Below are 13,442 nucleotides of genomic sequence, written 5' to 3' on the forward strand. Positions count from 1 at the left end.
CCTAGTTATCTTTATGCCAAGAATGACGTTCGCTTCTCCTAGATCTTTCATGTCAAAGTTTTCACACAACATTGACTTAACAGCATTCACAACATGAATATTAGATCCAAAAATAAGCAAGTCATCAACATATAAGCAAATAATGGTGCAAAGACCATTTTCATATTTATAGTAGATACACTTATCACTTTCATTCACCTTAAAGCCATTTGAAATAATCAGGTTATCAAACTTTGCATGCCATTGCTTATGTGCTTGTTTTAGCCCATATAAAGACTTATCTAACTTACATACCTTATGGGCTTGACCAAAGACTACAAAGCCCTCAGGTTGATCCATATAAACCTCTTCTTCTAGTTCACCATTCAAAAACGCAGTTTTAACATCCATTTGGTGCACCACTAGATTGTGCACAGAAGCAATAGCAATCAAAACACGTATAGATGTAATCCTAGTGACAGGTGAATAAGTATCAAAGAAATCAACATTTTCTCTTTGTCTAAAGCCTTTAGCTACAAGGCGAGCCTTAAACTTATCTACTGAACCATCAGGTTTCGGTTTCTTCTTAAGGATCCATTTACAACCTATTGGTTTACAACCTGGTGGTAAGTCTACTAAGTGCCAAGTTTGGTTTGACTCAAGTGAGTCAATTTCATCATTAATGGCTTCTTGCCATAAATCAGCATCTAATGAGGTTAAGGCTTCTTATATAGTAAGTGGATCCTCTTCTACTGTGAAAGCGTAAAAGTCAGAACCAAAGTCTTTAGATACTCTAGGTCTCTTACTTCTCCTAGGTTCAGATTCCTCAATCTCTTTTTGTACTATAGGTCTAGTAGCAGGTATGCTACTCGATGATGCACCCCCACTATTTTTTAATTTAAAAGGAAACCTATCTTCATAAAAGTCAGCATCATTTGACTCCAAGATGACTTTAGCATTCAAATCATAGAACCTATATGCTTTGCTATTCACAGCATATCCAATAAACACACATTCATAAACCATACTAGCAAGTTTGACTCTCTTAGGGTCAGGAATCCTAACATAAGCCAAACAACCCCAAGTTCTAAAATATGATAGACTAGGTGTTTTATTTTTCAAGATCTCATAAGGAGAGATTTTGCTTCTGGATTTAGGGACCCTATTTAGCACATAGCAAACAGTCAAAAGGATTTCTCCCCACCAATGTGAGGCAGCACCTTGATAGGGGTCAAAAACCCCTATCTTTGGGTACGGTTTTAGAACGGGTTTTAGCATTATTTAGTTAATAAGCGAGCATTTCTCGCATTTAAATGCTTTTGTGTGAGTTAGTTAGGAATTGGAAACGTTTTATTTATTTTTCGTTGTTTAGGCTCGTTTTATGACCAATTTAGGCAATTACGGCCAAAATAGCATGCATAGTATAATTCCGTTATCTTTTGAAGCTAATTGGTCCGCCAAAAGTCGCACCAAACGAAGCGTTTGCTTAAAATAAGTGATTGGCGGGTCAATTTAGCTCTTGGACTAATGTTGTTTGGAGTTTATGTGCGTGTGCAGGTTAAAACATGATCAATTTCAGGCAAAAATCGTGTCTCGGGGACCCCTGGCAGTCGCTCGGCGAATTAAGCATCGGCGCGCAGCTCGGGCGCTGCTCGACGAGCAGCCCAGGCACTGTGCCTGCTCGCCGAGCAGGGCGCTGCTCGTCGCGAGTAGCGCCTGCTCGCCGAGCAGCTCGCCCTGCTCGGCGAGCAGACTTGCGGGAATTGGTCAAAAAGACCAATTCCGCCCCCACGAAGCCACGATGGACCCCACGACTTCCTACACCAATAAGGACACGAAAATAGGTCAAAAAGAGGGCCGAGCCACGCCTATAAATAGAGTTTTTGTGATGTAATTTAGATATCTTTTTTCTTTGTAATTTTCTTAGCTTTTCACCTTGAGAAATCCTCTCCACCTCCTCCATATCCTTCAAACCTCCATTGAAGATACCTCCGAAGCTCCGTTTACCGAGGATTGCTCAAGCTCCATCCTTAAGTCCTAGAAAGACGCCTGCATTGGTAGACAGGTTCCCTGAAAGAGATTTTTCTTCTTTTACATTCTGTCTAGCCTCTGATACATGTTATGAATTCTAGGCTTATTGTAACTTCGTGACAATAATTTCCATCTTTGATATATATTATAGTTCTTGTTTATTCAATTGTTTTAATGTTTTAATCTTTGTCTTACGCTTTGTCTAATTGGTTTAACTCATTCGATAATCCCAAAAGCAAGTTGGCACATATTGCGAGCTGAATCTGACCTAGTCAGTGCCTATAGGATTGACGACCCTATAGAAGATTAAGCCCAAATTGCTGAGCCTTAGAGCTAGTTTCGGCCTTACAAGGGAATCACGAACTAGGAAATTTAGGAGGATAGGTCGGGTTAATCGCATCGGACACAAGTGACTTAGGTTTTAATTCAATTGCTTAAACATTCTATTTTCATTATCATCGGATCCCTTCATGTTCCTTCGGATAATTGCATTGGTAAAAGATCACTTAGGAGTAGTTTAACTTAATTAGGGGTAGAATAACTTAATTAGGCGTAGAATAACTTAGTTAGAATCAGATAACTTAGCTAGGAATAGTATAATCCAACCTAGGAGTAGATTAACTTAGCAAAACCAACTCAAAACCCCCTAAGCCTAGATAACACCTGAAACCAAGTAACTCGATACTTGCAGAAATAAATCCCGTGGACGATAACCTGGACTTAACCAGAAATTTATTACTTGATAACGACGGGGTACACTTATCCCTTAGTGAGTTCTCATCTCTAACGTAGGTGAGGGCGCATCACACCTGAACTAAGCATAATAGCTACTACATATTCGGTAAGTGTCCTATTTTTTCTTTCAGCCTTTCCGTTCATTTCTGGTGAGTAAGGTGATGTGGTTTCATGTATAATGCCATGTGTTTTATAGAAATCAATAAACAGGCTAGAACCATATTTTGTGCCTCTATCGCTACGAAGTCTCTTGACTTTCCTATTGTAATGATTTTAAATCAACTATGAACAACTTAAACATGTCAAACGCTTCACTTTTATTTTTCATAAGATAAACAAAAGTAAAGTCAGAACAATCATCAATAAAGGTTATAAAATACTGTTTGTCATTTCTAGTCAACTTTCCATCTAATTCACATATATCTGAATGAATTAAATCTAGAGGTTCAGAATCCCTAACAACAGATTTATGAGGCGTTTTTGTGATTTTTGCCTGACTATAATAATCACATTTAAGAAATTCATTCAAATTCAATTTTGGAATTAATCCTAAGTTACTCATATTTTTAATGATACGCTTATTAACATGACAAAAACGAGCATGCCAAACATTAAAAGTACACAAGGAGTAAACAGAAGCATTCACTTTATTAATCTCAACATTCAACTTAAACATGCCTTCAGTAGCATAACCTTTTCCTACAAATACATTGTTCTTAGTCAAAGTAAATAAATCTGCTCCTATAGTCTGAGTAAAACCAGCCTTGTTGAGAAGATAGCCCGAAATCAAATTTTTCCTCATTTCTGGAGTATGCATCACATCTTTCAAAGTTAAGGTTTTTCCAGATGTGAAGTTCAATTCCACACTACCAATTCCAGCAATAATAGTGGTATGGGTATCACCCAATAACACTTTCTTATCTTCGGTCACAGCACTGTATGTTTTGAACATACTTCTATCATAGCAAACATGGTGAGAAGCACCAGTGTCTACCCAACACCCATCTGATCCACCTATGAGGTTGATCTCAGAAATCATAGCAACAAAGTTATGTTGCTCTTCAGTCAGGTTAACACTAGGAGTAGTGTTTGGCATGTTCCTGCACTTACGTGCCATATGACCTGGTTTCCCACAGTTAAAGCATAGGAAAGCAGCATCATTTCTAGGTGGTTGTTGTTGTGGCCTATTTTGGTTCCTTTGAAGGTTCCAATTCAAATTAGCTCGGGTGTTGCGGTTTTGGATTGGTTTGCGGTTCTGATTTTTAAAATTCTTTTGAGTGGGTTTCAGAACCGCAGTGGACCTTTTAGTGCTATTAGAAACAATAAGCACTTCCTCTTTTAAATCTTGTTTTCGAGCTTCCTCCTCAATTCAGAGGCGAGTAATCAAACTTTCCATCGAAAATTCTTTTGTTTTGTGCCTCAAAATATTTTTAAAATCTTTCCACGAAGGAGGCAATTTGTCAATAATGACAGCAACTTGAAATTGATCGTTTAAAGGCATACCTTCTGAAATAATTTCATGTGCCATCTTCTGTAATTCATGAGATTGAATTTCCACTGACTTGTCATCCGTCATCTGGAATTTGAGGTAGCGGCTTACATCGTACTTTTTCGATCCGGCCTCCTCAGTGTCATATTTCCTCTGCAGTGCTTCCCATATTTCTTTGGCAGATTTTTCTTCAGCAGTGTAATAATCATACAGATCATCTGTCAGCCCATTGAGAATATAGTTTTTGCACAGAAAATCATTTTTTGTCCATCTTTCAGCAGCACGAACATCTGCCTCATCACCATCTTCAGGAACAATTGGTTTTTCAGAAGTTAGAACAGAAGCTACCTTCTTTGTTGTGAGGTAGAACAGCATCTTCTGTCTCCATCTTCGGAAATGAGCTCCTTCAAACCGGAATGGTTTGTTGATCTCAGTAATCCCATTTGATTGTTCGGTAGCCATCAGCAGTGATTGAATCGTCTTAAAATAGTTGTTACACGAACTCAGAAAATAGGAACAGACCGAACAAAAATTAAATGGGCAGAGTCACGGACAATGTCGCTTTCTTTAAGACATTCGCGGAACTGCCGAAAATTAGCAAACAGTACACAACACAACACCAACCCAACCCGGCCCGGTCGGACGGCGCGCGCGCGCGCGTGTGGTGGTCAAACAAAGAGATAGGTCCTCACCCTTTCACAAAAGTGGGTACCCCTTAGGGCACACCCCAAGCATGTGAGGACCTTCCTTATAAACATCTCCACCAAGTGCTTTGAAAGCAATGTGGGATGTTTTTCACTTGAGAAAATTTAAAGGCATATGAGTGGGCTAATTTTATAAATTCTAATTGGGCCAAGCCCAACACTATGTAATACTCTCCCTCAAGATGAAACATGGATTTCAATCGTGGTCAGCTTGCTACACATACAAATAACAACATAGTTTTAAAAATAGTACACTCAAGGTACTTTAAGATATAAAACTATAATCCAGAAAGTGCAAGATAGGAGAGACGTCAGCAGTTTGTCAAAAACAGAGAAGCAAAACTCAGTTGAAACAACACACAAGAGGTTGCCAGCAACAGTAAACTTGGAACCCTAGGTCCAAATAATGCTGAAAGAAACAGCCCAATAGTACAAACCATAAATTCTGTTCACAAAGTAGAAAACTAATTCCGGAATCTCAATCCACAAATCAAAACAAGGCACTGGTGTACCATGTAATACACTATGAATACATGAGATACCATGTATAGTAAGAGCCTACGTGAACATACTTTACTTAAGAGTCATACACAATTTTTCTTTAAATGAGACATTATAGGTCCACAACAGTCTACAACAATCCTATAGCAGTCTAAGCATGTTTACTTGACTTATACATGCTTACATTTATTACATTTGAATTGAATTATTATGGAGGCTTAATACATCATTTGCCTCCTGAAATTGTCTAAAAGCTTGATTGGTCTCCTGAACTTGCGTAAAATGTAATTAATTGATCACTCGGTTGCAAAAAAAAGTAAGTTAAATGCAGAAGATGTATTTCACGTGTCTTAGAATGTTATTACATAATTCATGAGTAGAGTAAAAATGAAATTATTACTTGCTCAACTATAAACCTTGTATTATCTAATATTACAAACCGCAATACCTCGATCTCGATTGCTTTACTTTTTTTTAAGATGCGTGCAATACATTTTCCGCATTTCACTTTTTTTTTTTTACAACCGAGTGATCAATTGATTACATTTTATGCAAGTTCAGAGAGCTAACTGAACATTCTACACAAGTTCACGGAGCTATCGTGACACTTTGAAAGTTCAGGGGTCAATCAATCTTTTTGGACAAATTCAAGAGCCAAATGGTGTATTAAGCCTATTATGGAACACAATCAACCAATCTCATCAAACTTTTGGGATTGCACTCATTGATATCTTAATAATAAATTGTAAAAGTATCTAATATGACTTTTTAATATAAAAAATACAACTAGAGAACTGTAAACTGTGAAAAAAAGGATTGGCTAAAGCAAAGAAAGCATTTTTCTATTTAAATAATGGAATATTTTCTTTTCTGAAAAACTCTATTAGATTCACATCAAATTTGAGCAGCTCTGATACATTTAAAGATTGTTTTATAACTAACAAGTTGAACCTGCTATTCATGGACACATTATCAGTAGCATTTACAAGACATATTCTAAAGTTTAATGCTAAAGAAAGAGCATCATGCTCTTTTTCTTTTCGATTTTTGACACATTAAATTCTCAATTAGCCGATATGTTAAAACAACAATCATCTAGGAGTCTTGCGACATTTTTTTTTTTGCAGTTCATCATACATATGATATGGCTATAGGCAACACATGAAATAGTCATTTACTTTTAATCAGGTTTTGATGTAAGAGTTGTCAATTTCAAACACCACAGTACAAAAAACTCGCTTGACACAATCTGTTTGATACGATTATATCATATAACACGATCACAACTTATTGTTTATCTCATTAACAAAAGAACTTAATGTGTATGACTACATCTGATTGAGCTCAATGGATCTAAGTGAAAAATCACAAACTTGACGTACAAAAGAAGAAGAAAATAGTTGAAGGGACGCTTTTCCATAATGTTCAATATTAAATGATGCATAAACTTAATGTGTTATTCATTGTCTGTCAGCTAAACTTGTCCAAAAAGTTTAATTGGCCCCTTCAACTTTTAAAAAGTTTCCGATAGCTCCTCAACTTGCTTAAAATGTAATCAATTAATCACTCGGTTGCAAAAAAACTAAACTGCGGAATGTATGTTACACGCGCCTTGGAATGTTATTACAAAGTTGTCTTAAACATTTTTGGGGTCTATGCTAAACGAAAAAATTGGGCTCTATTCATTAAAAAAAAAAAATTAATACGTTAATATAACAATAATGTTTCTACAAAATGAAACACCACAGTACTTTAACTTGATTTTTTACATAATAAATATAATTTAATTAGATATTGTATAATAAAAAATTGGTCGTTTAAGATTCCTAAGATTCCTAGACTGTTATACTCTAGATGTTTAACATGCACTTAATTTTTGACATATGAAAAAATAAAAATATTACATAATAAAAAAAAAAAAAATTGGGAGTAAACTGTGCCGAGGAGCTTCTTGAACTCCCTCTTCCTACTCTCATGTGTTATTACATAATTCATGAAGTAGATTAAAACATATTAAAAAAGTTCTTACTTGCTCAACTGTAAAAACATGTTCTCTCTGATATTAGAATCTTACACCTCGACCTTGGTCGTTTTGCTTTTCCAAGACGCATGCAACACATCTTCCGCATGCAACTTACTTTTTTGTGCAACCGAGTGATTAATTGACTACATTTTAATCAAGTTAAGAGGGCTATCAGGATATTTTAAGCAAGTTGAAGAGACTATCGAGACATTTTGAAAGTTCAAGGGACCAATCAAGTTTTTTGGACAAGTTCATTGGGCAAATAATGTATTAAGCCTATCTGCAAACTCAATCTCTATACTGATCTTTTTCGCTGTTCTAATTGTTACAGCCTGTCCTTTCAGATAGTACAATCCTCAAACATGACAAGGGTTTGTACTTTGTAGTTAGTCAAACAATCCAAAACTTTGACCAAAATGAAACCAGTTTCTTAATCTAATATTTAGATTAATTAGACTATTGATCCGGATCACATAAGTATAAAAGTAAATGCAATTAGATTAACATTCTGCGCAAGCAAAAGCAGAACAAATTGAGTGGAACTCTAGCAGGGTAGAGTTTCTACAAGGTCAACCTCAATCAAGGAATTTGTGCTTCCCGGTCTACTTCGAGCCTTAACAAAGACTCAAATACAAGAGCAGCTATAACATATAATTATATCGTTATACACGAGTCATTGATTGAAGTCCTAAGAGTCTATACTTCTTTTGATATAAATTTTCACATAACAAACTTCTTCAGTGTCTGGAATTTTTCTAACAAATTAATGTAACTAAGGAGTACAATGTTCACACCTGGTCTACGTGTCAATGAACTCACACACAACTTCATCATGAACCATTCTTCGTGCCTCGAAGCCTTACCATGGAAGCAGAAAACTTTACATTTAACTAAATGCTTCAAAGCCTCTTTCCTTCACAAGCAGCAATAGATATGATATCAAAACTTCCATTATAATTTTGCAGGTGCAAAACAAATCAGTGGCTTGTTTTTGAAGGATTTACCTTTATCTATTAATTCAATTTGCGACTTTCACCCTCGACCAGTTCACCTTCAATCCACAGTTTAGAAGGATCAAGACTCAAAACTGAAGATATTAGAAGAGATTGCCAACTAGAATCATGAAAATAACACAACCATCCGACACATAAGCATAAAAATCAAGTACAGAAGAGATACTGGTAATGGTAAACTACACAGCATATGGGATAGGCGGCTGCAGCCTGAGCACAATCTGCAGGAAAGGAAAACACAATCGTGACATAAAATCCCTAACCGCGCAAGACCATGAAATGCTTTAACTGAGTGGCTCACATTAAGATTAAGTAATGTACCTTAGTTTTGTCATTCATTCCAATATAGTCACATAACCTTTTATCCCTCATGAGGTGTTTCCCAGCCCAATGAAGCTGAGTTGCTTCTTCTCGAAATAGTTCCACATCTGCAAAACATTGACAGCATGAACTCCATCCAATGCCCTTTAACATACATCTCAAAATCATTATCAAACAAATAACTAGAAAAGCAAACCGAGCTATATTACATGATCATCAGCTGATCAGCTACATATAAACCATACAATATCATAGAAGAACATCAAACCTAGAAGAAAAAAATTAATAGCTAAACTTTGAACTTTCCATTGAAATACCTGTTAAGAGCTGTTGGACTTGATTTGGATTCTCAAAACCCAATAACTGATAATTTTCCATGACTTCCCTTTCTACTGCTTGCACATGGTCTTTCAACACAAAACACGATATAGCCTTATTATACAAAATCTGATCCTGCAAGAGTCCGTATCTTTCAAGTAAATAGCATAGGGAAAATGCACAATTTCATGAGAGTTTGATAACTGGAGGACCATTGGGTTAAAATTAACTTGTTTCGGCCCATTAGGACCATAAAACACTGTTCGGATCCAGGGAAACAAGAAAATGAGATTAATTTCTGGAATAGAGAGAGAGAGAGACCTTGGAGGCGTATGACTTGGCTTCTGATAAGGCTCTAATAAGAGGAACAGCTGCATTTTGAAATCAAAGAAATAACTAAATAGAATATCAAATAGCTATAATTTCAGAGAAATCAATCAAAACGGAAATTGGAAGTGAACCTTGAGAATTTCCATGGAAGGCTAACAAACGAGGCTCGAGTTCAACCGCTAAGCGACCGAGTTTTAACTGTAGATTGGAAATTTGAACAATTTCATGAGAAATATCTTCAATCTGGCAAACGCTATCACAGTTGTAGAGAAACTCCCATTCTGTTTGGCTCTCTCCTCCATGCTTCACCTGGATTCTCACCATTGCAAATGCAAACCTGGTGCCAGACTAATGAAACGCACCGTTTTACCGAATTTGCACTAGAGCCGCAATCACTTGTGTGATTTTCCTTTTTAACAATATTACCAACCAAAAAAAAGGGCTAATTACAAATCTAGCCCAATTAAGAGGGGTCATTTACATATCTAATCCACTTTGCTTCCATTTTACCAAATTAGACCATTTCATTCACTTTGGACAAAATTACCTTTAGTTCTATTGATCGATGGATCGATTTCTAATATCAATCGTTAGCGATTTTTGAGATTTTTGAAGTATTATGTTCAATTTCCCGTAGAAATTATATGTTTTTAGCTTATACGTCTGCTTTTCTCGCTAGTCTTGCCTCTTTCTTCACCTATAATGGTATCGTTTCAATTTTCTCAATTTCCACCATTTTTCTCCATTGTTGTCGCATTTCGTCACAAGTGCGACAATAGTTGTCGCATTTCGTCGCAAATGCGTCGCATTTGCGACGAATGAGACAACTGTTGTCGCATTTGCGACGAAATGCGACAACAATGGAGGAAAATGGTGGAAAATATAGAAAATTGAAACGATACCATTACAGATAAAGAAAGAGGCAAGACCAGCGAGAAAAGCAGGCGTCTAAGCTAAAAACATATAATTTCTACGGGAAATTGAACATAATACTTCAAAAATCTCAAAAATCGCTAACGGTTGATATTAGAAATCGAAGAAGATGAACCGAAGAAGAAGAAGAAGAAGAACCAGAACCAGAAGAAGAAGCGGGAGCAGATCCATCGATCAATAGAACTAAGGGTAATTTTGTCTAAAATGGATGAAATGGTCTAATTTGGTAAAATGGAAGCAAAGTGGATTAGATATGTAAATGACCCCTCTTAATTGGGCTAGATTTATAATTAACCCCAAAAAAAAAACGTGAAAATAAAAAATCTATCCAAATTAACAAACGCCAAATTTCTCCTAATAAAATTCTGAAATACAAAAGTTATGGCATTCCTAAAATTGTGATATTGTTATAAATATTGGATTATATTATACATTTACGTGTATAGATTAATATATAGGAAAAGTACGGAAAAAATGTATGTGGTTTGCCTAATTTGCAAACAGAAGCATGTGGTTCAAAAGTTTATAAATAGAGGTATATGATATGTTTTATTTACAAAACAAAGTATTACAATTACACAGTTGAGTTTTGATTACAACCAAATGCATTTTTATCTTAAAAAATTGGCATTACATCCATTTGAGTCCACAAACTAAAGCTTCAAAGTCAATTAGGACCCTAAACTATCAAAATCATCAATCAGATCCCTGAACTAAGCAAAAATCATCAATTGAGTCCACATTCTATCCTAAAATCAGAAACTGTGACTATTTAATATAGACTGTAATAATTTCTGTGTTGGTTCAAAATTAGTTTGAGGGAGAAGGTCTAAAACTGATTAACCAAATGATTTTCGATGAGGCCTCAATTGATGATTTTTGTTTAGAATGAGCAAATATTGATATTTTTTGGTTAGTTCAGGGACCTAATTGATGATTTTTATAGTTTAAGGTTCTAATTGACTTTGAAGCCTTAGTTTAGGGAGCCATATGGATATTATGCTTAAAAAATCATTCTTATGTATCAACAAAACACAACCCCCAAAAGGACACATCCTTAATTTGAGGTTTCTTTGTCTTTCCTTCGCTGAGTACTTTTGGTTCTCATGTGGAGAATCACTGCCAATACTCTGACCGGGCTTTCGAGCTTATACTTTGTCCCATTTTCATGCATTCATGAGAGGGTGTTTTGTCTTTTGTTAAATAAGTCCATAATTATTAATTCTCCTAGTGTAAATGTAATTGAGTTTCTGTCATCCGGACTTGAGTTGCAGTTTTTGTAATGTAGCAAGTAACATCACATTAGAGTTTGTCGTGAAGTTTTCGAGTTGTATTGGGCTTCTCGATCATATCATCCTCAAGATCATGGATCTCGAGGTCTCATTCATCATTGTTCGCAAATTCTTTTGTCTAGTCTGGGATCTACTACATTTTTTGGGTCCTCATATTGAGGAATGAATTTCTTTAGTGTCCTTGGAAAGTCGTCCATCTATACTTTGGAAAATGTTTCAAGCTACTTAGATTAAAGATCTAGAGGTCACATAATGGAATTCACGTTCAGTGCACTAAATGTTTGATCTAGAGATCACGTATTGTTGATAGCCTTCTTCAGTCGGCCTTTTAGAAGTGAATGAGCTTGGAAAAATGAATTGGGCTTCTATTAGGGCTTGGTCTGAAACAATATTTGATTTATAGTAATATCTAAAATTGACCAAGCTAGGCTCAGGGACTGCAGTCAGCCGCTTCCCCTGTAGTTGTCAGCTCGTTCTTGACAGATCCGATCGGGCGAGCTCCCTAGTGGTTGGCCAAAAGTTAGAGATAGCTATCAAGATAAAAAGCAGGTAGTCTTGCTGGGACGAGTTTTTCTATTTTATTATTTTTGCGCCGCCTAGTTCTATGATTCAGAGTATCATTTTCTATTTGATCCCTTTGAATTCCATATTCGAAGTTGCGATCGGATCTATTCATTAAAAAGAATTGAGTCTCAGCAGTTGATTCTCGATATGAAAACAATAAAGATAAGATATAGCATGTATACCGCGAGCAATGTTTTTTTAGATCTAACCAACTTGTCAATGTTAAACCCTCAATCATACCATTTATAATGTTAGAGCTAAAATTGATCTTAGCTTACAACATTAAAAATATTTATGTAATTTATCCTTTTTGTTTTAATTTAAAACAAAATAATAAATTTGATTATAAATTTATTAGGAGAGAATAAGAATACAATTTTCCACAGATTGACATAAGTTTTAATATTTTTAGCACAAACTAATTCAAAATTATGCATATTAAAAAATATATATATCAAGAATAAAAAAAAATACGTGTTTAATTTAGAAATTGTAAATTAAATTAGCTATGCCTATCAAGTTTTATATCATTTTGAATTGATAATATTTTGTTTTTATTTGTATATTACAATTATTGAACAACTTAATACTCTATATTTAAGAATGATCCAAGAACAAAATTAAGATATTCTGCGAGAGGTAGCAAAAAGAGTATATTCTCCCTTCAAATTATTAATTGTCCCTTTAGATAGTAGAATTGAGCCATTTGACATGTGAAAGCATAATCTTTCTGTCTAGATTAAGAGCTCATTTTTAGTCAAAGGTCTCTTTTATCCAACACAAAACAACAAACCCCCAAACCTAACATGTGAACAACAATCCAAGTTTCAGAAACCATATCCTTTTCATCCAATTAACAATATAATTAATAACAATTATTCCATTCAAAGCATCTTTTTTTCTTTGCAAAATAAAGTTAATAGGGTGCCAAAATTTTGAAGGGAGTTATTGGCTGGATTGGGGGGTTAGTCGGGGATTTTAACGGGGCCAAAATCTTTCACCCATCATACTAAAAGGTATTTTTAGGCTGGCTGGGGGCCAAGGCCCCTCCCAGCCGCAAGGGCGCCACAGTGTCGGTCCGCCCCTGCGCCTAAGGTGTGTGGTATCGTTTAGTGTCTCATTATATCTTGATACCCAAAAGAAGTTTGGGTAGTTCAAACAATGAACAGAAAAGGCTTGTTGGGATGTGTAGCATTGCTAAAGAGAAAG

The 13,442-nt window shown here is 35.6% G+C and overlaps 1 protein-coding gene across 4 annotated transcripts; it reads right to left on the minus strand.

Moving 5' to 3' along the window:
* Positions 1 to 7,942: 7,942 nt before the first annotated feature.
* On the minus strand, positions 7,943 to 9,813 carry LOC136226744 (uncharacterized). 4 transcript variants are annotated; one of them, XR_010687846.1, is made up of 7 exons: positions 9,576 to 9,813; positions 9,436 to 9,485; positions 9,114 to 9,249; positions 8,797 to 8,903; positions 8,642 to 8,696; positions 8,467 to 8,513; positions 7,943 to 8,370 (listed from the first exon to the last, which is right to left on the minus strand). XR_010687846.1 is itself a non-coding variant. In XM_066015388.1 (7 exons), the coding sequence occupies exons 1-6, from the start codon at positions 9,766 to 9,768 to the stop codon at positions 8,510 to 8,512; spliced, it is 528 nt and encodes a 175-aa protein (XP_065871460.1). In that variant the 5' UTR covers positions 9,769 to 9,813; the 3' UTR covers positions 7,943 to 8,370; positions 8,467 to 8,509. The 4 variants fall into 4 exon arrangements, 2 of the variants coding, with proteins under 2 accessions (XP_065871460.1, XP_065871459.1); XR_010687845.1 differs by having other exon boundaries at positions 7,943 to 8,375; XM_066015388.1 differs by having other exon boundaries at positions 8,659 to 8,696.
* Between the last annotated feature and the right edge of the window lie 3,629 nt (positions 9,814 to 13,442).

Source organism: Euphorbia lathyris, chromosome 4 (genome assembly GCF_963576675.1).
Source record: "Euphorbia lathyris chromosome 4, ddEupLath1.1, whole genome shotgun sequence".
NCBI classification, from domain to species: Eukaryota; Viridiplantae; Streptophyta; class Magnoliopsida; order Malpighiales; family Euphorbiaceae; genus Euphorbia; species Euphorbia lathyris.